The sequence below is a fragment of the Chinchilla lanigera genome, unplaced genomic scaffold (genome assembly GCF_000276665.1).
Source record: "Chinchilla lanigera isolate Chin_1 unplaced genomic scaffold, ChiLan1.0 scaffold00097, whole genome shotgun sequence".
NCBI lineage: Eukaryota > Metazoa > Chordata > Mammalia > Rodentia > Chinchillidae > Chinchilla > Chinchilla lanigera.
In genome coordinates this window covers 7807278-7830824 of record NW_004955498.1, presented here as the reverse complement: position 1 = coordinate 7830824, position 23547 = coordinate 7807278, and the positions used below count along the sequence as shown (strand labels likewise).

The following is a 23547-nucleotide window of genomic DNA, read 5'->3' as shown; positions in this document are numbered from 1 at the left end:
CATGACACCCAAGATTTGGAAGCATATTTGTCTGAAGTGGAACAGGCACTGACTAGGAATCAGTTGTTCCTCAAAATGTTAGGCTGGAAGGCCCAGGGAGGGAGGTTTTTATGCGGTTGCAATGTGGGGAGAGTACAGAGGTGGAGCACTTGGATGTCTTTGATTAGTTCTTATAACATGGATCATAGTGACCAGCTCTTTCTAAGAGACAGGAGCAAATGGATCTGCAACAGGAACTATTATCTGGGCAGCTGAAGTATACTGGCTGGGAGGGCATTTTCTGCTGCAGTATTTCTTTAACTAAGTAAAACATTGCTATTAAAAACTTTACATTATTATTAAAAACTTCACAAATACTTATACAGATTTACATTCGTTGAATTATTCAATAATAACTTTTAAAGTCTCATCAGAAGGAGAGATTATAATGGATTGAGGTTACAATTAGATAAGAAGAAAAATTTCTGTTAATTACACAGTAGGGTGACTGTCTTTAACATTACTGTATATATCAAGATAGCTAGAAGAGGGAATTGTGAAAATTTTTGTTAAAACATTTTTGCAGTAATCATGTAAATAGGGAAAAGGGATCTACAGATGAAGGGAATGGAAGGGGAAGAGAAAGAACTAAGATGTATTACGTACGTGGTCACACTCCCTGAGATGAGTGTAAGGTCTAGAGGAGGTTTTACAAAGCATAACTACGTCATAGTGTCATACACTGGGTCGTTGCCAACTGCTCCTGGCCCATTCCATGTCATTTGATTTCATAATTAAAGAATACTTCACTGTATTCAGTTCAGTAGACACTATTCTGTTCTCTCTACCTATCATTCCTACTTACTTCTTCTGGAATTTATTAGTATGTATATGTTGACATAAAATTACATTCATCATGGGGAATTAGTACATATGCATGTTATATCTTAATCCATGTTATTTCCCCTTTCCCTTTCCTCCTTCCCTTCTCTCTCCTTCCCCAAATCCCCTTCCTGTCTCCAAATCCTACCTCCATTTCTTACCATCTTTTATTTTTTCTTCAAGGTATTTATACTTTGAGTTCCTCATGTAAGAGAAATGACATAATATTTGAAAATTTGTGCTTCACCGTTATTGTCTAGTATGCTTACACAATAGTTTTCTGCATATGCCATACGACTCATGTCTGCTATTTGCAATGAGATTGCTATTTCCGTGTGATGGAAATAAGTTTGTGCACCAAATGTATTTTATCTCTGTCTTTCTTTATATGCTTTTCCATCACAGCTGTCAGTTTGTGTATCATATGCTTTTGCTTCTGTATCCCAAGTCTCAGCACACATTTTGAAGTTATCTTATTGCATATTGTAGAAGCTCAAACATTGGGATTGTTTGTTCATACTCCATTATTATTTAAGCATATACTGTATTGTTTTCCTTTTCTTTATTGCCATCTGATTTTGCTCCAAATTCTTTGTTTCTGTAGTGAATTATTTTTATCTCATAAGATTTCCACGTGAACAAGCTCTAAATCATGTCCGTCTGCTTCTATATTTTTGATCATTTAGTATGCTTTCCTGTCTATGTAACAAAGAAGTCACAATATTCTGAGCATAAGTCATTGTATTTTGATACAATACTGAGAATGCCACATGCTGTATCTGGACCACATAATAGTTTATACATGACATTTCTATGCCAGAGAATAATCACTGGTGTCTCCTTCCGTGCCATCTTCTCATTTTATGGCAAAGAGCTCATTTTGCAGAATTGCCATATGGCACATTGTGATCACATTGTCAGAAACAATGCTCGTGGCCTCCTTTTGCATTAACATTTGCTATATCCCTTCATATATTAATGTATTGTATACACATGGGCCACATAGATCTTCTCTTGAAATATTATTATCTCTTCCTCGAAAGTGGTTGTCAGCTCATGGTGCAGGCCTTTATGATTGATTATGCATTGTAGTCTAATACTTCAACTCCAGTAATGCCCCTTTTCTCATGCATCATGGTCATTTGGGCATATATCATGGGATCTCCATTTTGCGTTAATTTCTTCAGCTCCTGGACTCAAGCCATTTGTTAAATTCATGCATGATGTCTTTGTCACATGTCACAGAATTTGTGATGGCATATGTATTATATGCATTTATTCCTGCGCCACGAATACTTCTTCCCATCGCATTAGTTTCACTTCATATTCTGAGACTGTTAGGTATGCATTGTGGTCAAGTCTTCAAACACCATTGGTGGGTGTTCATGTGCTATGGCCTTCCTGATCTGTGCAAAGGCATTCCTTTATACCATCACTTTCTGCTTCTGGGCTGAAACCACTTCTTTCCATGTGCTATGTAAGCTTAAGTCATGCCACACAATACTTAAGCAGATTGCTAGTACCATCTCTTTCTGCCTTAAATTGTAGAATTGTACTTACTCTGTGTACCTGAACCTGAATCATACATATGTAATTCAGTTCTAAGAATGAAGTATTTAGGCTTTAAATGGTTCGTTTACGTACTACATATGTCTATTCTTCTATCATTATTTTACTCCTTTTTCATGTCCACATGGATATTTGTTTCTGACCTTTCAGCACGTGTTACAAGTTTGTTTGAGTCCATATCATAACCAATGTCTCCAAATTAAGTGAGCATGTACCACTATAACATTTTGCATTGCTGCATATGCTTTTGAATTACTTGATTTGGTTCAATATTTTAATCATAAGCAATTTGTACCTGAATAATCACCATACTATAGTTACGTTCCCAGCACTGTTATGTTCCACAACTGAATGGCTTCATAGCAGTGGCAATCCTTCACTACGACTGTCTACTCATTTACTACTGCCATTTCAATATGCAACCTGTCCGAGTGCTCTTGGAATATTGATACCTTCTTATACACAATGCTTGTCAAACTACACATCGTAAAATCACATAAACATATGCAAGATGACAATACACGGTTCTTGACCATCATCACAGAATACTGTTTGATGTAGTTTCATGAAAAAGCTTTTGTCATGTCGAGTTATACATGGTGGCTACCTTCTATGGCCAATGCAGCATGATCAGATTGGCAATTGTTTTCATTATATGCTTCTGTGCCACAGCCATTCTTTTGAGAATTTTTGGGCTCAATTCCATTCTCTGGTTTTGCAAGTATTATGACCTTAGGCAAGTCTCAGTCACCTTGGGTTATATTACCTAATTTGCATGTATGTGAATATGTCATGAACATTTCCCATATGAAAAAAGCTTCAAAATGGAACTTTAACCTGTATAATATTCAGATGCTTTAATGATCAGTATTTATTTAACCATTCTCTCAATATGCAGATTTAAATTAAAGTTTTACTAATATAATGTTTTGTGATGAGGAGCCATGATTTTTTTTTGTGTGTTTGAATTTTTCTCTTTGAGATAGATTCTTAGAGGTACAGCTTCTGATTCAGAGAAGAAATTTTTTAGACTTTTTAATTCATGCTGCCATATTGTTTTCAAGAATGGTTGCATAGATTGGGGCTGGGGATTTAGCTCAGCGGCAAAAGCGCCTGTCTGGCAAGCGCAAGGTCGTGAGTTCGGTTCCTGGTACTGGAGAAAAACCAAAAGAATGGTTGCATAGATTTATATACTTATTAGCATACGTATCTATCTACCTACTTATGTATCTATGAGAAAGTTCTTGCTTTGTCATATCTCCAACAGAATCATCTACAACTTTTTAAATAAAAGCATTTGTTCATTTGGTAGGTGTGATGTTTTTTGGTTTCATTTGCATTTTTTAATCTATCTTAAGACTAAGCTTTTAATGAAGTATGTTGACATGATCAAAAATCTTAAATTTTTAGCATTTGATATTTATAGGAATTATTTTTTGTATTTTAATTTTAAAATATACACATATATAGACATCACATATATAGACATCATATAATGATATGCACTTTAGCAATAATGATAAAGTGAACATCTGTACAATCACTATTTAGGTCAAGGTCTATGAAATTGTGGTTATTTCTGAAGCCTGTAATAAACCAATTTCTGATCTCAACTCTTTCTTTTCCCACTGAAAGGAATAACTGTCATGTGTCTGACTTATTTTTAAAAAATATCTGTATTATATGTATAATCAAATGTACTTTACTTTTATTGCTTTAAATTTTATATGAATGGAACCCTACTGTAAGTTTTGTGTCTTGTTTGCTTAACATTATATTTGTGAAACAAGTCCAAGTTATCACAGGCTATTGTACCCAATACTATTGCACTGTTGTATAGTATTCCATTGTACGAATATACCACAACTACCCATTCTATTTTAAGAAGTGCATTCAGGCTGCTTCCATCTTTTTTTTCAGTTAACTAATTTTACTTTTAAACTTTTACTAGTACATGTTTTCAGTTTTGAAGAAGAGTGATTATATGAATATTCTTGCACAATTAATGAAGTGTATTGGTTCATACGTTTGTTGAAGTTATGTCTAGCTGTGGAAGTAGTTGAGGTCATGATTATGAGTGTGAACTTTATAGCTGAAGGCCGAATTGTTGTCTAAAGAAGTTGCACGTTCTATAACCCTGCCAGCAGTGCAACAGATTGCAGTTGCTGCACGTCCTTGCCAACCCTGATGCTTTGACACTTTAAAAAGTTTGTGAGTCAATGAGTACGTCCTGAGAACTTATTTTGGCTTTAATTTTCGTTGTCATGATTATTAATGAGGTAAACACCTTTTCTTGTGATTAATTACAGATTGGAGTTCCTCTTTTGGGAAGTGATATTTCAATATTTTGGTCCAATTTACTATTGGATTTTTTTCTCTTTTTATTATGGTGCTTAAAAAATTCTTCCTACAATTTGGATAATATTTCCTTATCAGCTATATCCTTGGTGTGTGAAAAGCATCTGCCACAATCTTCTTGTTGAAGAAATTTTCTTGAGTAACTTGAAGAAAAGAGCCACGTGTGGTGGCGCACACCTGTAATCCCAGCCCAAGGGAGGCCGAAGCAAGAGGGTTACTGTGAGTTCAAGGCCACCCTGGACTACATAGTGAGTTCAAGGCCAGCCTGTACTACAAAGCCAGAGCCTGGCTCAAAAAACAGACAAAAATTTTTTTTTGAAGAATGGAGCTCTAAACTTTAATGAGTCTTGTTTTAACAGTCACTTCCTTCATGCTTAGCATTTTGCATGTATTTAAGAAATACTTTCCTACTTCTGTTATATGGATTTTATTTTTTTATATAGGTTTATATAGGTTTTATCTTTTGCTTTCATGTTTAGATTATTAACCATATGTAATAAATTTTGTTATGCTTTGAGTAAAGGTCCAATTTAATTATTGTGTGCAGTATGAAAATAATCAGTTTTTCTAGCACCACTTACTGAAAATCAGTAAGCAGTCATCAATCACCATTTGCGTACACCTGTATCTGTTTCTGATTTTTGCTTCTATGCCCTTTGCTTGTTTCCCTTTCCTGGTATCAATATCCTTCTGCTCTAAGTATAATTTTTAAAATTCAGTATATTTTTCCTATTGCTGTAAATTTATATAAGGAGTGCATGGGATCACTTCAGCACTATGTACATTTTCACGCTTTACATCCATAAATGCTGAATATCTTTCTAATTATTTGTGCTTATTCACTTTTCTTTCATCAAGGTTTTAGAGTTTTCATTATACATCTTTCATGCCCTTAGCTAAGGCTCCACCTAAGTATTGCTGTTACTACTATAATTGAGCTTTTAAAATTTCCTTTTCAGATAGTTCAGTATTAATAAATAATAATGCTACTGATTTTTGTAAGTTGATTGTATATCCTGCCACTTTGCTGAATTTATTCCTCTGTTCTAACAGGTTTTTTTTGTTAAGTCTTTCCAATTTTGTAGGTGTAAGATCGCATTGCCAGCAAGTAGAAACAGTTTTCCTTCCTCCTTTCTTTTCACAATGACTTTTATTTATTTCACTTGCCCAATTGCTCTGATTAGGACTTCCAGAATATTGAAAAGAAATGGCTAATATAGGCATAGATCTTCATCCTGTCTTTAATATTAGGGGAAAAGCTTTCACCCTTTCTCTTTTATAAAAAGTTTATTGGTACAGTTTAGGTATACATATTGATTACGTTCATCATGGGGCATTTGTACCTGTACAGGGGGTATCCTGATTCCTTTTTTTCCTCATTCCCCTATCCTCCTTTCAGCCACTCTTACCCTCCTTATTCACAAAGCTTTGTTTCCATTTCATCTTACTTTTATTGTTGCTTTTTTCCTCTCCCTTCTTTCCTTCCCCCATCCCCAGTTCCTCTTTCTTTTGAACCATTTTTTTTTCCTATTTCAAAATAACCATTACACACTTTGGTTCTTATTTACACTTTTGGTTTCTCACACCAGAGAAACAATGCAATATTTACACATGCAATAATCATAATGGATTTATTTCACTTAAGAGTATGTTCTCAGGATGCATCTATTTACCTTGAAAGATATCAAGTTTATCCTTCTTTATGGCTGAATAGTACTCCATTATAGATAAAAAACACATCTTTTTTATCCATTCTTAGGTTGGTGGGCATTTGGGTTGTTTCTAAGATTTGGCTACTAAAAACTGTGCTGCTATAAACATGGATGTGCATATATTGCTGTGGTATGATGTTTTTAATTCTTCCAGGAATATATCCAAACAGGGAATAGCTGTGTCAAATGGGACCTCTAATTCTACTTTTTTGAGGAATCTCCACACTGATTTCCACAGTGGTTATACCAGTCTATGTTCCTAGCAACAGTGGAGAAGGGTTGCTTTTTCCCCAGAGCCCTGCTAGCATTTGTTATTGGTTGATTTTTTGATAATTGCCTTTGTTTCTGAAGTGAGGTGGAATGTCAGCATTTTCTTAATTTGCATCTCTTGGATGACCAGTAATGTTGAACATTTTTTCATATATTTATTTGCCATTTATATTTCTTCCTCTGAGAAGTGTGCATTCATCTCAGTTGCTGATATTTGGATTAGGTCTTTAAATTTGGGGTGGTCTGATTTTTTCAATTATTTCTATGTTCTAGATATTAGTCACTTGAGGGAAAACTGGCTCAATTTTTTTCCCACTCTGTGGGTTGTCTTTTTACTCTGTTGATAATTTCTTTTTCTGTGTAAAAGCTTTTTAATGAAATAAGAACCCAGTTGTTCATTCTTTGTATTTTTCTTGTGCAGTTGAGATTTTGTTCATGAAACCTTTGCCTGAACCTATGTCTTCAAGAATTCTACCTGTTATGTCTTTCACTACATTTAATGTTTCTATTTTAATGTTTGGATCATTGATCCATTTCAATTTTAGTTTAGTGCATGGTGAGGGACATGGGTCTAGTTTCAATCTTCAGAACGTAGAGAGCCAGTTTGTCCAGTCCCATTTATTGAAGAGGCTATCCTTCTTCCAGCGGAGGTGTTTGGCCCCTTTGTCAAAAATAAGGAGGCTGAGTGTGTTTGGAGTTGTTTCTATTTCTTCTAATCTGTTCCACTAATACTCAGGTCTGTTTATTTGCCTGTACGTGCTGTTTTTTTTTTTTTTTTTCTCATAGTAACTTTATAGTAGAATTTCAAGTCAGAGATTCCAGTGTTCCATGACTTGCCTTTGCTGCCTAGGTTTGTTTTCACTATTCTAGGTCTCTTCTGGTTCAAATGAATTTTAGAAATGCTTGCTCTAGTTATGTGAGGTATGCAAGTAATATTGCATTGAGATTGCATTAAATTAGTATGACAATTCTGGGAGTATGGCCATTTCCCATTATGTTGGTCATTTCTACCCATGAGCAAGGAATATCTTTCCATTTTCTGATACCTTCTTCAATCTCCTTTCTCAGAGTATTGTAACTTTCAATGTATAGATCTTTCACTTCTTTTGTTGGATTGATTCTTAAGTATTTTATTATTTTTTGATGCTATTAGGAAAGGTGTTATTTCCTTAAATTCTCTCTCAATGAGTTTGTTGTTTGTGTACAGGTATGCTATTGATTTTGGAGGGTTGACTTTATATCCCTCTATGCTACTGAATTTGGTTATTAAATCTACAAGGCTTTTGGTGGAGTTTTGGGGATCTTTTATGTAGAATATCATGTCTCCTGCAAATAATGATGATTTACCTTCTTCCTTCCCTATCCTTATTCCTTTTACATTTTTCTCTTTCCTAATTGCTCTGGTAAGGCTTCCAGAGCTATGTTAAATAAGAGTGGTGATAGTGGATATCCTTGTCTTGTTCCTGATTTTAGAGTGAAAAAGCCTTCAAATTTTCATCATTGTGAGTGATGTTAGCTACTGATATGTCATATATGCCATTATTATGTTGAAGTACCACTCTTCCATACCTAACATCCTGAGAGGTTTCTCTTTTTTTGGTACTGGGAATTGAACTCAGGACCTTGTGCTTGCCAGATAGGTGCTTGTTCCTCTGAGCTCTATCCCCAACCCTGAGTTTTAATTATTTTAAATCATGTTGAATTTTTCAAATATTTTTCCAAACATATTGAGATGACCCCAGTAGTTTTACTGCTCCTTTTGCTAATGTAATGTATCATATTTATTGATTTGCTTTATGTTGAACCATTTTTATATCCCAAAGATGAACCCCACTTGATCACAACAAATGAACTTTTTAATGTTTGAGTTTGGTTTGGTAATTGTTTGTTGAGGGATTTTGCATGTATTTTCATCAAGGTTATTGGCCTGTAATTTTCTTTTCTTGTAGTGTCTTTGCCTGACTTTGGTGTCAGAGTAATATAAAAAGAATCCTAAAAATTCAGATGGAACCACAGAGACCCCAAATAGCCAGAATGTTTTGAACAAAGTGAACAAATCTGGAAGCACCATGCTACTTAATTTCAAAACATATTGTAAAGCAGTTTACTGGCATGCTAATAGAACGAGAGAGAAATCCAGAAATAAACCCACGCATTTACAATCAGTTCATTTTTAACAACAGTGACAAGAACATGCATCACGGAAGTAACAGCATTTTGATAAATGATTAATAGTGTCAGGGAAGCTATATCCACATGCAAAAGCATAAATGGACCCTTATCTCACATACTATGTAAAAAGTCAACACAAAATGGATTTGAGACGAGAAATAAGACCAAAAACTGTAAAACTACTACCAAAAACATATGGACAAAGCTCTGAGACATCGATCTGTGCAATAATTTTTTGGATATGACCACAAAAACACAGGCGGCAAAAGAAAAAATAAAGAAATGATATTTCATCAAACTATAAAGCCTTTTCACAGCAAAAGAAACAGCAAATTTAAAAGACAACTTGTAGAATAGGATAAAATATTTGAAAGCATCCATCTAGTAAGTTGTTAAAATCCACAATATGTAATGAACACAAGCAACTCAATAGCAAGAAAATAAATAACCCAATTAAAAAGATAGACAAAGGACCTCAATGATATTTCTGAAAAGAAGACATAAAAATGGACAACAGACATGAAGAGATGCTCAGAATCATTTATCAACAGGGAACTGTTACTCAAAACCACAGTCAGAAATAGAAATAGAAATTCTTGTGTAACATTGGTGGGATTATAAATTGGTACAGCTATTATGGAAAACAGTATAGAGACGCCTCAAGAAATAGGAATACATCAGGCATGGTGATGTACACCTGTAATCCTAGCACTTGTGAGGCTGAGTCAGGAGGATCACTGCGAGTTTGAGGGCAGCCTGGGCTCCGTAGTGAGCTCAATGCTAGCCTGACTTACACAGTGAAGCTCTGTCTCAAAAGAGATCAAAGAAACCCCACTAAGACTAAAAATTCCATCCGACCCAGGTACTCCCCTGCAAAATCTCACTTATGTGTACAGTCCAATAATGTCCTTCTGCGATCAGAAGCTTCATGAAATTGCTGTTCTACTTTTTATTGACAGTCACCATTAGTAGTGTAAAAATGTAAGAAAAGAGACAAAGCCTGGAGGAAATACAGTTTTCGTTGCCCTATACAAACTAAATGCATATATAGAAAATCCTAAGTAAACAATTTATAAGTTATTAGAATTTACAAGATTTTATCAAGATAGCTAGATGTAAAATTGATACCTATAAATAAATGATATTGTAGATAAAAATTTCATACATAATAGTATAAAATTAAATGATCAAAATCTCTAAAAATGTTATGCAGAATCTCTGGAGGACAAAAGTGTAAAACTTCACTAGAAACAATAAAGACCTAAGTGATTGCACAAGTATAACTTCAATCACAATATTATAAAGATAACAATACTGCTACATTTATTTCTTGATTGATTGAATCTTTTTTTATAACTTCCTGATTGATTGAATAGTAAGACCAGACAAGTTAATTCTAAAATTTATATGGAGATGTAAAGTGCCCAGAATAGCCTCTTGAACTAGCCAAGATGAATAAGGTGAAAGGACAGTGTCTATCAGGTATCAATACTTGTGTTAAACTCCTTTTCTGTTAACATTATTTTAAATTGATATATATATCAATTATTAGCAACATACTATTATCTAATATATATCTATATCTGTATCTATCTATCTATCTATCTATCTATCTATCTATATATATATACAGAGAGACAGAGAGCGGGAGAGAGAGGGAAAGAGAGACAGGGAGTTAAAAATGATCTTTTAAACCTTGCTTACCCAACATTTCTATAGTGGTACATTGGAAATGTACTCCTTTAGTTATTTTGATAAATGCAATACACTGTTATTGGTTATATGTTGAAATATACAAGCATTACATTGACTATCACTCTACTCTTTGATCAACAATTTCCTCCCCCACTCTATCATTCAATAGAACTATCATTCTATTTTCTACCACTATGATTTAAAATATTTTAGACTCTACATATTGCAGTATTGTTGGTTTTTAGCTGCACTTCATCAGATTAAAGGCATTCCCTGCCATTCTAACTTAAAACAATATGATAATAATATCTTTCTCTTTAAATATATTGATGTGTATAAATTGTGTTGATATTTGAATGTTCAACTAACCCTGAATATATGGGGTAAATTTAACTTGGCTATGATGTATAAGATAGCCTATGACTTCAATAATTTGAAATTTGTTTTGAATGGCTTTGTAACATTGTGAGTTTTTTATTTTTTTTAGTTATAGTCAATTTATTTTAAAAATAAAGGAAAGAAAACATATTACCAAGCAGACATCCATTTACAAAATAGCGTAAGAACAATACAAACAATACAATGTTACAGACAAAACGGTAGGAAATTACCAATGGTTGTTGATTTACTTAACAATGGTTGTTGATCTACATATAGATATCTTCAAAGTGGTTTCTCAGGAAAACAAATGGAGACATACAAGATTGATCAAATAAGTAATCATTAACTGTTCCTTTCAGTAAAGCGGTAGAAGTCAGCAGTACAACTATGTTAGCTATCCTTTATATACATACATATATAATTTCCCCGTTTTTAAAATATATCTAGTGAGATTAAAAGCGGATAAATTTTGCCATCAGAGGGTGCAGCATTCTATATACAGGGTGCGATAAAAATACAATGTGTTTAAATTAAAAAAAAATCACAGTAAAAGGCACATTGCTAATAACCCCCGTCACAATGCTCTTCATCATTTTGAACACACTTACACCATCATTGTTGGCCTTTTCTGAAGCATTCCTGGAAGTCTTCTTTCCTAATTTTCTCTAGTCTTTCAGGGCTGCTTTGACGGCCTGAATCGACCCAAATCTCTGACGTTTCATGGTCGTTTTGATTTTAGGGAAGAGCCAGAAGTCACATGGTGCCGGATCGAGTGACTAAGGTAGATAAAGTCATATCATAGTGTTTTTATGAACCTGCCTTTCCGTTAGACAACGGTCAGAGCATCATTCACCATATCTTTTATCATATTTTATAAAGACGTGAAGGCAATGTGTCTTTTACTATAATACATAATTTAAAAATATTATGTGTTCACTGTAGCTTTCCATCATCTTTTGCATTTCCAGTAAGTTAGGTTTGTTATTCACCTTGTTCAGCTCTTCCATCTATGTCTTCATTTCTTTAATCCGCCTCATCTGTTTATTTCTGGAAGAGCTGTGGTAAAGTCTTCCATTATGATGAGAATTATGTCTGTGTTTCTGTGTAGTTTTTCCAATTTTTAAAATGTATTTTGATGCTATTAGTTAAATAGAAATTTGCTACATATTTTTGTAATTTGAACCTTTTATCAAATGGAGTTTTCTTCTTTATTTCTAGTAAAATCATTCACATAAAAGCTTTCATTTCTTGATACTAAAATGATTTGGGGCTAATATATCATTTATATAAATTTTTAAGTTTCAAAATTTTTGCTTCCTTGTTTCATATATGACATTTTAAACAGCATGAAATTTATTTAGTTTTTACTATTTTTAGTCAAGTCAGAACCTTTTTATTTGAGCTGAGCTTTTAGTTCATTTATATGTAAAATTTTTGCTGATATGTAAAGCCTTGAAAGTATTATCTTTAATGCTTTCTAGTTAGCCTATTTTGTGTTAGTTTTTCTTTTATTTCTTCCTTACTTAGACTGATGATTTTGCAATCAATGAAGTTTTCTCCTCTTCTACTGTAGAAGATGTACAATCCTTTTCTGTTTACATTTAGTGTATGTTATACATGCACTTTACTTTTCAACGTCTTTTTATCCTTAGAATTGATATTTTTTTAAAGTCTTCTAGTTTATTGCTTGTAATGTCTTATTTTCTGCAATTTTTTTTGGTACTGGGAATCGAACTCAAGACTTTGTGCTTGCCAGGTAGGAGCTGTGCCACTGAGCTATATTCCTGGCCCATTCTGCAAATATTGTAACCTTTTTTGTGGTAGTCGTAAATTTTTCATGCCCTGCATATGATAAATTCATTTACTGAAGTATGTGGAATTTGGTTTCAGCTCTAGTTGTTTCTGTTGTATTCTTCTCATAGTACAGGTTCCTTGTGTATTATTATCATGGAGGACTAATCAGTGCTTCTGAGAAGTTATTGATAGGCTTCCCCAAAGACATATAAAGATGTCACCTTCAAAGGATGATTTATATTTACTTCTCCAGGTCACCCAAGGAGCATTTTGCAGCTACTTTAAATTAAAGACAAGACTTGAGATTTCCTGGACCAAACAATGTGAATTTGGGTTGCAGACTTGAGAGAGAGAGGCCTGTTTGTGATTTGAAAACTTTTGGAGTTATCTTTCTGTCTAGTTTTCTCTCTTCATTTCTCTATGCTCTGCTTGAACTAAGGTAACGCTGCAAGAGGCTCCTGTGGAGGAGAAAAACAGGCTGGCTTCCAGTACAGTGATAAACAGAATTGTAGCTCTTGGGGCATCTGAGCAGCATGAAAGAGTGTATGTGTGCATGCATGTATGCATGTGTGTTCTGTCACTTTTCCACTGTGAAGCGTAGCCTTTGCTGTATACCCTTCTCGCCCTGTGAGATTATCAGAATGACAACTTGCTGTTGTAATTATATTTTTTTCTTACTTTCCATAAAGTTTTTTCTTATTTTATTGAGTTTTTTTTCTGTCTTGTTTAATCGTAGGAACATTGAAAATGATACTAGGTTAATAATATATCTATGTAGCTTTAGGTTCATTCTGCTTTCCTCCAAAAATGAATTTTTTGCTTTACAATTTTGCCACCTTAATTCTTCTTTGGACAGTGCTTGAAAAGAAGCATTATTATATGCTTTTGAAATTAAATTTCAATTTCTGTTTATTCAGCCGCATTAATTTTGACATTTACATCTGTCTTTTCTTAGCTTAAATGTATAATGAGCATTGTATCAATTTTTCTCAACATCCGATTTCTTTCATTTATGTTTCATTTCTAAATTTCTACCTTGTTTACATTGCAGTACTGTCACTGAGAACAGAACGTTTTATGAGTCACTGCTCATAGCGAGAATGGGTAAATGTATCATCTGTACCTGTACATACCTCAAGGAACAGTGTGGTATAAAATATATCATGGTGGAGAAAGACCACATGTATTTTTGGCTAGTCTAGCTCCTATGTGTCGAAGTTATATTATTTATGTGGCATCGGTTTATATTTTTCTAACAGGCTTTTGGACATTATGTTCTGTTTCACGGGAAGGAATATGATTGCATGGACCAAGAGTGTTCATCTTAATCCAGCCTTCATGGTGGTGTATGTAATAAAATTCCCTTTCAGATATTGGAGGTTTGCTTTTTTCTATTACCCTTCAAAATAGAACATCCATGCTTTCAGTGTTTTCTGCTGTTACTTATTCTTTTTAATGAGAAATTGAGAAGAGATATATAGGAAATGTATTAATTCAGAATGAGGGGGCTCCAAAATTAGCGCTAGTCATGTAAAAATTCACAAAATGGATTGAATAGAACTGAACAGAGGAACACAGGTGTGGCATAAGTAGGTTGATAATGTAAAAGTCAAATAATTTCAGTGGAAAAGTTTGTGATCAGCGCTATGAAAAATTCTTTTAAAACTAGCAAAGTAAAAAAGTTAAATCTCAGCAGGCTCTCTAAAGCATGGGTTATATTCTTTATGCCTGTATTATTGGTGATTACTGATGTGATAGTTTTAATGAAACAGTCACCGAAGAAGGCAGAAGATAGCTGACAAAAGAATAAATAGAAGGTGAATGTGGTGGAGTGAGCACTTTCCAAATCACTAGTTCAAAAAGCTTGGTTGACAGGGAAAGGAAAGAGGCTAGCAAATAGAGAACAGCATATTGAGATTTTTTTAAGATGATAGAAACTTGATTGTAAATAATACTAAGAAAGCCCAAAAGCCTGCGAAACAATGGAAGGATGAATATGCTAAAAAACTAAATCTCTAAAAGAGAAAGAAAACTAATTTCAAAGAGCAAGTGGAGTAACAGCGTAGGTTTAAAAACTGGAAAACAAACAATAAGTCATAGCATGACAAACTTTTTTGGATGTGCGAACAATTTTGTATATGTTACAGGCTGTGGCTATGGGCTTAGATTGCTGACCCAGAATGGAATAGAAAGTTAAAGACTGTTCAGGTCAAATAGCTATGGTAGGTGCATTATCTACACAGATGGTGCAGTACTGCGAACGTTTGGAGAACATGAAAAGTGTAAGGTGAGCAGTATTTTTGAATCAATGACTGGGGCCTACAGGGATGTTGATGTAAGGTTAATGAAGGAACAGGGTGATACAGCTTGTTGGTACAAACCTCAAATGAGGAGGGTGTGCACATCCGCACAGGGGGAATGTTTTGAAGTGGCGTGGGAGAAGTAAGATAATTTTGTTCTTGTGTCTCAGTTGCATAATTTAGAAGAGTACGCACATGCTATACCTCCCAGGAAAACAAAGAGATAGGGAGGGTTTTCTGTTAAGAAGGTGAGAGTATATGAGGTTTTGTTTTCAATAAAATAAAAGATTTAAAGAGCATGGGGAGAAGGTTTAGAAGGGAAAGATAGTCTTGAGGACACATTTCTCAAAAAGAAAGGATGGGGCTGGGGATTTAGCTCAGTGGCAAAAGCGCCTGCCTGGCAGGCGCAAGGTCATGAGTTTGGTTCCTGGTACCGGAGAAAAACCAAAAAAAAAAAAAAAAAAAAAAAAGAAAGAAAGGATGCCCAGCGCTGTGCAAGGATGAAGTCAAGAAAACATTCACTCTTTTTTCTCTAGCAACTATTTTTTGGGGTCTCTACAATGTGCCAGGACTGTTGTATGTCCCAGAGAGGGCAATGAAGTCCTTGCAGTACCAGGAGAACAAATAAATGTATACTGTAATTTTAGGCTGTGATATATCGTGCAGGTGAAATGAAACTGGGCAAAGGGATAGAACAATAAAGGGCAGGAGTATGCAGTTTTAGATTAGAGGGATCAGGGGAGGTTTATTGAAGTGGTGACACAGGACAAGAATCCTAAGGAAAGTGAGCCAAACTAATATATGGAGGAAGAGCATTGCTGACAGCAGATGGAAGACCACGTCCCTAAGATAAGTATGACACAAACTGTGGCCCGGAATGAGTGAAGGAGAAAGAGCCGAGGTTTCAGAAGGCGCTAGTGATCAAATCTGAACCATTTGTAGTAAAGTAGATGGAGCTTGAGACCATCATGTTAAGCAAAATAAGTCAGATACAGGAAGTAGAATTTCACATGGTTTCTTTTATATGAATACTCATAAATAAAGAATAGAATAGAGACTTGCAGATATGGAGGGTTGACTGTGTTCCCAATGCACAGAACAGCATCTGACAAGTATGGGCATACTTTAAATAACAGATAACTGAATAGATGCCATCCTGACAAAGACATATCCCTACATGAAGTAAGATAATATAAAGGATAAGGTGGAGAATGCACACTGGAACCTGCCAGACAAAGAGACTACTAGCATATATCAATAAAAGACAGAAAAACTCAAGTAGATTCTTAACAACATGGCAACTACTTTGGGTCCAGTGACAATTCAATGGGAAAGTTTGAACAAGGGGAATAAACCTGACTTACATTTTTACAAAATCTTATTGTAGCTACTGTGCAGAGAGAAGAACATAAAAGAGCAAAAGTACAAGCAGAGAGGTAAGTTAGATCACTGTCTTAGTCTATTTTCTGTTGTTAAAATAGAACACCTGAGATTGGGTAATCTATTAAGGAAAAAGGCTTATTATGGCTTAAAGTTCTGTAGCCTGCAAAGTCTGAGAGCTTGGAATTGGCATCTGTTCAGCTTCTGATGAAGACCTCATGCTGTTAAACTGGTAGTGGAAAGCAGAAGGCAAACAAGTGTGTTCCGAAGAAAGCAGGCGGTAGATTTGCTTTGTAATGACACACTTTCTTGGCAACTAAACCAGTCTTGTGAGTGAAAATTCAGAGAGAAAGACAGTCCATTTATAAGGGCTCTACCCCCATATTCTAAACATTTCCCACTAAATTCTACCTCCTAAAACATTCACACTGGGCACTAAGCCTCAACACTCGGTTTGGTGAGGAAAAATCATACTCAAACCAGAGCAGACATTTATTGTGGGTGGGGGAGGCAGCAGCCTGGACTAGGTCGGGGTCAGTAAAGGAGGTGGGAAATGGTCAGAATCTGAATCTGTTCTGAGGTCAACAGAATAAGCTGATAAATTGGAGCACTAGTCTAGAATGAGAACAACCAAGGTGTGTATGCGGATTGGTTAGTAGGTGGATTTGAGCTGTGGGAGATAAGTCATCAGTCCACTTTGCCCCTCTTTCTTCCCTGATTCCCTTTTCAGTTCTTTTGTTCATTGTCTTGTACATAGCAGGTGTCCAAATATTTATGATGAGGTGAATTTGTACGTAGACAGGATATAGCCGTAGACACATCCTGGTAGCAGGTCTTTCGCTAAGCATTTCACATGTTCTTTTCATTTAATTGTTGCTGTCCTTGTATCATTATCTCCACTGTTTAATGGAGAAGGAGGCACTTAATGCCTAACATGGTGAGTTTTTGGTAGTGCGTAGTAGCCTTTTTGTCTGGCAGGTTCCAAAGTGCATCCTATACCCTATCCTTTATATTATCTTACTTCATTTAAGGACATGCCTTTGTCAGGATGGCACTACTCAGTCATTTGTTATTTTTAAAATGCACATGTTTGTCAGACACTATTATTTGCATTTGGCACCCAGTCAGCCCTTCATATCTGCAAGTTCTGCATCCACAGATTCAACCAACCACCAACTGAAAGTATTTTTGAAACTGACATCTCTACTGGATATATAGAGAACATTTTCTCTGGCTATTACTCTCAAAACAATACAACTATTGGCATAGCATTTACTTTGTATTAGGTATTATAAGTAAGCCAGAGATCATTTAAAGTACAGTCATGAACTTAATTTGTTCCACGATTCTGGAGAAGATGGCAGCATTCATGTTCGAGCAGAGAAGATGGCTATGGTCGTGTTTGTTACCGGATGCAGAGTTAGCAAACAGAACTGAAATTTTGCTGAACATTTGTGTTTGCCAAATGAGTTGTTCTTGAAGAGAAGTGTTTGTGAACTGAAGTATATGTATATGTATACATGCATATATATGTGTGTGTGTATATATATATATATGTATCTCTGAGAGTATGCATAGGTTCCATACAAACACAGCCCATTTTATGTAAGAGACTTGAACATACATGGATTTTGGTATCTGCAGGGGTCTTGGAAGCCATCCCTCATGGACACCAAGGGATAACCCTATATCTCAGAATAAAACAAGCAAAACCCTTTATTCTTCTTGAATTTATATTTTATTCAGGAGATGGAGAATAACAGAGATATATAAAATGTACATGAGAAGTGCAAAGGAAAAAAACAGCAAGCAACTCCATAGAAATGTATTGGGGATGTTGAGAAAAGTTGACATTTTAGATAGGGTGAACTAGGGAAAATCACAATGCTAAGGTGCTATTTGAATAAAAATCTGAAGAAAACAAGGGAACAAACTATTTGAAAATTGGATGGAGAAAATTCCAGGTAGAGGCCACAGAAAGAGCAGATACCCTGGGACAGGAGCATGCCTGAAGTACTCAGTGAGCAGCCAGGAGGGCGCAGTTGCTGAGGTGGAGTATGTGAGAGCAGAGGGGAGTTGAAGATAATGTTCTTCAGCTATTTGAGCATTAGATCTTCTAGGGCCTTGTGGATCATTGGAAGCTGCTGAATTGGGAAGAAATTAGAGGATTTTCAGCAGAAAAGAGGCTCGACTGATTTAACAATTGAAAAGTTCCCTCTGGCTGCTATATGGAGAACAGATTGTAGGGGAGAGAAAAGGCAGAGGCAGCCAGACCTCTTGGGTTGCTTTTGCAATCATCCTGCTGAGATGATGGGCCACGCTGTACCAGAGGTGGTGATGAGCTGTGCTTTCATTGTGAATATGTTTTCTTTTGAAAGGAATATCAATGGGATTTGCTTATAGATTCAGCGTGGGCTTTGAAAGTAAAAGAGTGACATCAAAGTCTTCACTTGAACCAGTGGAAGGATGGAGCTACTACTACTCAGCATGGGAAAGGTTGCAGGATCTATGAATGTAGGGGGTGTGAATATGTGGACCTCAGATTTGAACATGCTAGGTCTAACCTATGTGTTCACACGTAGGCTTCCGATATGAGTACTTCCCTGGAGAACAGATAGAGATACCAGTTCCAGAGGCGGTCTGGAATGGAAGCACTAACTTGCAATTCATCAGCTTTATAGATGGTATTTTCCACCGCGACTATCTAAGCCTGCACAAGGGTTGTCTCCAGTTTCCTAGCCACTTTGCTCTTACCACAAGCATATGCTGTGGTGAGCTGGAAGCTCATATGACTTTGGTGTTTTTCCATGCTCTGTACTGATATAAACATACACTTGGTTCTTTTACAATGTGGTTTGGCCTCTTCACATCAATTTTAAAGCAAATATGAATTTAACTGTCTTCTCATGTATCAGAGCTCAGTATTCCAATTATTAGATGATATTCCTTTATTGTAATTTTCAATTTATTCACCATGGATGTGTGTATGATATTTGTGTGTTCATATATTTTAGGTTATTTATTCATCATAATAATTATTATCCCAAGGGCATCAGCTCTTCATTATGGCCATTTTCAGCGACTTGTTACATTTCTGCTCTAGTGAGAAAATTTTGACCATGCTTACCTACTCATGTACCGTGATCTGTTCCTACTTCCATTCCTATTCCTGTCTGCTCCCATAGCATAGCCAACTGTTCCAAAACTACAGCATATTATGGTTACCAGGATACACATATTTCTGTGCACTGTCATGGTTAAGGAGAGATACACCAAATACCTCTTCATATGCATCATGGTTGTCTAAGCATATACTATGGTTCTCTCCAGCTATGTGAATACCTGATCATGGTCCACTGTCATAGTTTCAGTTTACACACCACAGTCACGTGGACTGTTATCAAGTTTGTCATAGCAGATATTTTGTGTACCATTTCCCCAAGTCCTCTGTGTTTGTTTGATGGTGATCTGAGCATGTAGCACACATGTGTGTTCATTTAGTGCTAATACCTGTTAAAGTGCCACATCTCTCTGCATAATTAACTGATATAGGACTCATTCTGTGAATATTTGCTACCTTCTCAATGCTGCCTATTCCAGCAGTATGCTTTTTAGAAATTATTTTCTAATTGTGGCAACAAAACCACATAAAATGTGCAAAATGTGCTATCTTAAACATTTCTAAACATATAATCCTGTAGCACTAAGTATATTCACATTGTTGTGCACCAGTGCGGTGGCATGTGTTTATTCGTACACTCTGTGTTAAGAGTATGTATCAGCAACCTCTTGTTTTCCAATTGTTAGACTCATGTACTACATTTTTCTGACACATATGCTTACCACATGCTATGGTTGCCAGAGAAGTACATATTATGTCCAACCTCTTCTATATTTTATTGTATATGATGACCATTTTTTACTGAATAATGGTTTTTGAACATACAGTTTTGATATTGTCTTCTTATACATCATACTGTGTATCATTTTTATTCTCCCAAATCATGAACACTTATTTTTGTGTCGTTGTCATCTATTCTCAGTGTGTTGGTTTGCTACTCATTACTATCATTGAAACAGAGCCCATAACTGTGTACTGGAGTAGCGTAGTTGACCATGTATCGTTCATGCCACATAGTCGTCTTCTTTTACGCATGATCGTTCCTCATGAACTCCTGTTTTCTGAGCATGCATCATGGTTACGTCTTATAGTCTATGGGTTATTTTCAAAATTTGGACTTTATATTCTGGACCACATCTCTCTGTTCCCATAGAATAGTCAATTCCAATTCCTGTGTCCTAATTATCTGAGCATCAATTCTTGTCATATGATCATACAACCTTAGGATCTGTGAGAAGTTGTAGGTATTTAAGTGTTCACAAGGATTACTAGCTATACTCTGAATGTTGCTCACACTCCAGAGTTTTCTGATTATATGCCATATTTTCATACTTATACATAATGTTTTTATGAGTTGTCAGTTCCTATTTATTTGTGCAAAACATCCAACAAGTCTTGTACAATCTCATGAATAAGGAATGTCATGGCACATATATTAGGTTAAACCTAAGAAATGTCTGTTTTCTGAAACAAAAATTATCAAATATTGATTACACTGCATAGTAAACTCTAATATTACAGTTATGCCTACCTCTTACGCAGACAGTTGGCATGTTGGAAGCCCATTTTCTCCAGTATTACAGTTTTTTGTATACCGGAACCAGATTCATGAAGATAGCCTAATAGAGACACCAGTGACTAATTTTGGTGGGAATAGATTTAGAAGGGGGTTTTGTACTCAATCTTTTCACTAGTCAGAATAGTAATCCAGCCTGTATCTGTTTTACATATTGATCTATTGGATATGCTTTCCTTAAAAATGGTTCAGTATCCCTACATTCCCCCTGAAAATTAATCCATTGATATGACTGGAAAACAGTAGTATTGACTCAGAGTTAGGTCCTCTTTATGTGCTCCGTGCTTCAAATTCAAGAAGCAGTACAGGTATGGTGAAGTGGGAAGGCACTGCTCAAGAAGAAGAAAGGGGAACTAGGGAAGGGGAAGGAGAAAGGAAGGAAGGGAAAAGAAACAATAGCAAAGAAGGATAAATTGGAAACAAAGCTTTGTAAATAAGGAGGGGAAGAGGGGTGGAAGGGAGGGGAGGGGTATGGGAGGGAAAAAAGACGTATCAAGGTATAATATGTACAGGTACAAATTCCCTGTGATGAATGTGATCATTGTACATATCTAAATTGTATCAATAAGCTTAATTTTAAAAAAGAGCAAGCAGATACAAGTTTATAGGCCATTTTCTTGGCTCCATGTCTTGAGTAAACCTCTACCAGGCCAGAGTTCACAAACGAGCCAGCCTTGCATGTAGGCAATTCCAAATCACAGATACTAACATTGACATATTTTGATGACTCCTTAGGAACTTCCGTGCCAGGATTCTAGGCCTGGATTTCCTTAGGTTGTAATTCTTACTTTAAGGAGTTTGCTTTCCCCTCAAATTTCTCTTAACTGAGGAAATATTACATTGTTACTTCAGATCCATGGTGTCTCATCATTCAGCACATTCTCATCCTGATTCAGAGGAAACTGTATCTATTCCAGACACTCTGATATTGTGGAAAATTGCTTAATTCTATCAATACAAAAAAATCAATCCAAAAAATGCTATGAAGAGACTCTAGGTTTTAATAGACTAGAATTTTACACATCACAGCCCAGTTAACCAAGACAAAGGCCTTTGTGATACTACAGATCAAACAGGATCGAGGGCAGGTAACATGAAGACAGGAGAGACAATTTTAAGCTCTTAGATTTTAAGAGGTAACTGAGGCAGGAATTCTACAACTCACCCATATTAGAAGGCAGGGAAAGAGGTGGAACTGTAACTTAAGACTCTTGGTTGCTGACGGGGAGCTCTTTAGAGTCTTCTCATCCCTTTTGGGTGGATTCTCATGCATCCAGAAGAGGTGTATGTTGGAATGAATTTTGGTTGCACTGATGAGCTGGGCAAAGGGGCTGTCAAGGTAAGCAATGAGTAAGTGGCTATTGTAGAAGTTGAATGATCCCAAGAGAGTTTAGTAATTTTTTTTACCTCTTCCTCCTCCCTCCCTTTGTCTTCTGCTCTTTCGTCTACCCTTCCCCTGTACTGTGGCTCTCACAGGTACCTCCAAGTGGCTGCCTAAAGCCTAAGAAGATGATAATCACACAAATGTGTCACTTCTACACGACCAGACTTATGCTTCTTTTCCTGATTGCTATTCTCCCTGGAGCCACTGGCCAAGGGGAATCAAGACGGCAAGAACCTGGGGACTTTGTGAAGCAAGATATTGGCGGGTAAGAAGCTTTAACTGTTGGAACAGAAGGTGAATGCGTTAAATGCTTGTGTCAGATATTTATCAGGCAGTTCCTCTACATGAACCCACGTACCCTGCTCTGAGATACTTACACATTATCCGGTATTTGGGAAAAGCCACATCAGTTCAGACTCTCCAGGTAGAAAGTGATGTCAAAGGCCGTGCTACTTCCTAGTCCAGGCTTGAATTCCTTCTGTGATACATTTTTCTGTTGTTGTTCTTGTCTTTTTGAGACAGGGTCTCACTATGCAGGTCAGGCTGGCCTTGAGCTCACTTATAGTCCAGGCTGGCCTCAAATTCACAGTGATCCTCCTGCCTCAGCCTCCTGAGTGCCAGGATTACAAGCGTGTGCCACCACGCCCAGCTAGTGATATTTTAAAAGCAGTTCTCACCAGCCTTTTCCTATGAATTTTATCTCTTGTCTTTTAGGTCTTTACTTTGTCTTTTTAATTGGCTTTGGTCATTTAGCATTTCAACATGGTTAGGAATCTCCTATCTGAAACTTAAAAACCTGCTCTCCAGGTATTGCCATACGTAAGTCTTTCCTTCCCCCTCAAAGCCGTACTTCTTGAATGAGCGCTCTCCTTTGTTGTCCCTGCTTGCCTCTCACTCATTCCTCCACCCGCAGCTATCTGACTTCGTGCCTGGGACCCTGAGGCAACGTCTGTAAGTGAGATGCCCAGTGTGGG

At 36.1% G+C, this 23547-nt stretch overlaps 1 protein-coding gene across 5 annotated transcripts in view; it reads left to right on the top strand.

Moving 5' to 3' along the window:
* Positions 1-23547, top strand: part of Gabra3 (gamma-aminobutyric acid (GABA) A receptor, alpha 3) — a 231802-nt gene that overhangs the window by 73959 nt on the left and 134296 nt on the right. For all 5 annotated transcript variants that reach the window (XM_005406450.2, XM_005406448.1, XM_005406449.2 and 2 more), the window contains exon 2: positions 22666-22838. In XM_005406450.2, coding sequence (XP_005406507.1) covers positions 22699-22838 — 140 coding nt within the window. In that variant the 5' untranslated portion in view covers positions 22666-22698. The remainder of the gene's footprint in view (positions 1-22665; positions 22839-23547) is intronic.